Below are 2,133 nucleotides of genomic sequence, written 5' to 3'. Positions count from 1 at the left end.
GCAGGATCCAGCGGCGGAAACCCCAGATCTGGCCGCTGGCCCCTGGAGAATCACTCTCACTCACCTACCCTGGCCCAATGACTCTCCATTGTCACTCGCAACAGTTGTTCCTGATGGCAAAGGATTGTATCTGGGACAGAAGCTGAGATGCAGTCTGATGTAGTCGTTAGAGGAGGGGACTGGCAGTCATGACACCTCATTTGTGTTCCCAGCTCTGGGAGGAAGTTGAGTCCAGTGTGTAGAGCTAGAACTCCTGGCCTGTATTTCCAGCTCTGGGAGGGGTGTTGGATTTAGTGGGTTAGAGCAGGGGACAAACAGGGAGTCAGGATTCCTGGGTTCTCTTCCAAGCTCTGGGAGGGTGTTTAGTTGAATGGTTAGAGAAGCAGGAAGGGAGCCATATTCATGACTCGAGTTTTCTGTTTATTTATGACTGGGTTTGGTCACCTCCATGCGAAAAGCTGCTCCAATTTAGAACAGTATAAATGGGGAGTAATTCCATGGCATGCTGTGAAATTATACCACATTCGCAGCATGACCGTGACAGCAGAATCTGGCCAAACAGACCCCCAATTCCACTTGGAAAACTGAGGATAGCAACATTTATACACCGTTATCCAGAGTTCACCCACCTCTGGGTAACAAAGGTATACAAATTTCTCCAAAGTAATTGTTCCAATTTCTCCATTTTATCACCCTGGTGAAAATGATGAGTAACCGCTGTGGAGTCCATTGAGCTGATTCTATTTTCTCTCACCCCAGTGTAAAACAGGAGTAACTCCATTGGAGTCAGTGGAGCTGTTTTCTCCATCCTCATTCCCATATTACACCAATTTTCACAAGCTAAGGGTCTGACTCAAGGAAATTCAGGTGGTTTTCACAAAAGGAGAGTTATTTTAATGATCTAATCCTGTCCCTTGCTCTTGTCCCTCTCTCTGCAACCATCACACGATCTCCTGAGAAAGAAAATGTCCAACCGAACCACCGTGACCGAGTTCCTTCTCCTGGGATTCTCTGATGTTCGGGAGCTGCAGATTTGGCACTTTGTGGTATTTCTTGTGATTTACCTTGTAGCCCTGGTGGGGAATCTTATTATCTTCATGGCCATAGCCTTTGACCACCACCTTCACACCCCCATGTACTTCTTCCTGATGAATCTGTCCATCATAGATCTTGGATCCATCTGCGTCACTGTCCCCAAATCCATGGCAAACTCCCTCATGAACACCATGTCCATTTCCTATGCTGGATGTGTTGCCCAAGTCTTTTTCCTCATTTTCTTGTTGGGAGCAGATTTTTCTCTTCTCACCATCATGGCGTACGACCGATATGTCGCCATCTGCCAACCACTGCACTATGAGAGAATGATGAACAGCAAAGCTTGTGTCCAAATGGCAGCTGGTGCCTGGATAAGTGGGATTCTCAACTCTGTACTACACACTGGGAACACGTTTGCATTGACCTTTTGTGGAGGCAACATAGTGGATCAGTTCTTCTGTGAGATCCCCCAGCTACTCAAGCTCTCCTGCTCTGACTCTTATCTGAGTAAAGTTGGGGTTCTTGCATTTGGTGCGTGTTTATTCTTAGGCTGCTTTGTTTTTATGATTGTGTCATATGTTCAGATCTTCAAATCAGTGCTCAGAATCCCCTCTGAGCAGGGCCGGCATAAAGCCTTCTCCACCTGCCTTCCTCACCTCACTGTGGTCTCCTTGCTTGTTTTCACTGGGGCCTTTGCCTACCTAAAACCCACCTCCAGCTCCCCATCTGCTCTGGATCTTGTGGTGGCAGTTCTTTATTCCGTATTGTCACCAATCATGAATCCAATTGTCTACAGCCTGAGGAACAAGGAGATGAAAGCTGCCCTGAGAAGACTGACTGGGTGTAGGTAATTCACCAAGAATTTTTTATGTCTTTAGCTAATTAAAGTTTGCTCACATAGTATCTGTTCATTAATGTCAGTTATTTCCATGACCACACAGCTTGAACACAAACAGGTCTGATTCTGATCTCAGTTGCACCAATGCAAATCCAGATTAACTCCGTTGATGTCACTGATGCTGCAGTGATTTACACCAGGAGAAAATCTGGTCCAGTCGTGGAGTTAAATGGGTGTAAATTGTGTGCGCAAGAGGAATC

At 46.3% G+C, this 2,133-nt stretch overlaps 1 protein-coding gene across 1 annotated transcript; it reads left to right on the top strand.

The window, feature by feature from the left end:
* The first annotated feature begins 965 nt into the window (after positions 1-965).
* Positions 966-1,886, top strand: LOC135974610 (olfactory receptor 14A16-like). Its single transcript, XM_065563029.1, has one exon. It carries the CDS (start codon positions 966-968, stop codon positions 1,884-1,886), a length of 921 nt encoding a protein of 306 aa, XP_065419101.1.
* Positions 1,887-2,133: the final 247 nt, after the last annotated feature.

The sequence above is a fragment of the Chrysemys picta genome, chromosome 12 (assembly GCF_011386835.1).
Source record: "Chrysemys picta bellii isolate R12L10 chromosome 12, ASM1138683v2, whole genome shotgun sequence".
Taxonomy (NCBI): domain Eukaryota; kingdom Metazoa; phylum Chordata; order Testudines; family Emydidae; genus Chrysemys; species Chrysemys picta.
Note: the sequence above shows the minus strand (reverse complement) of the source record. Positions and strands in the feature narration are given on the sequence as shown.

What these genes read in the sequence shown, in the direction of transcription:
- LOC135974610 (XM_065563029.1), top strand. Translation starts at nt 966, where the DNA reads ATGTCCAACCGAACCACCGTGACCGAGTTCCTTCTCCTGGGATTCTCT.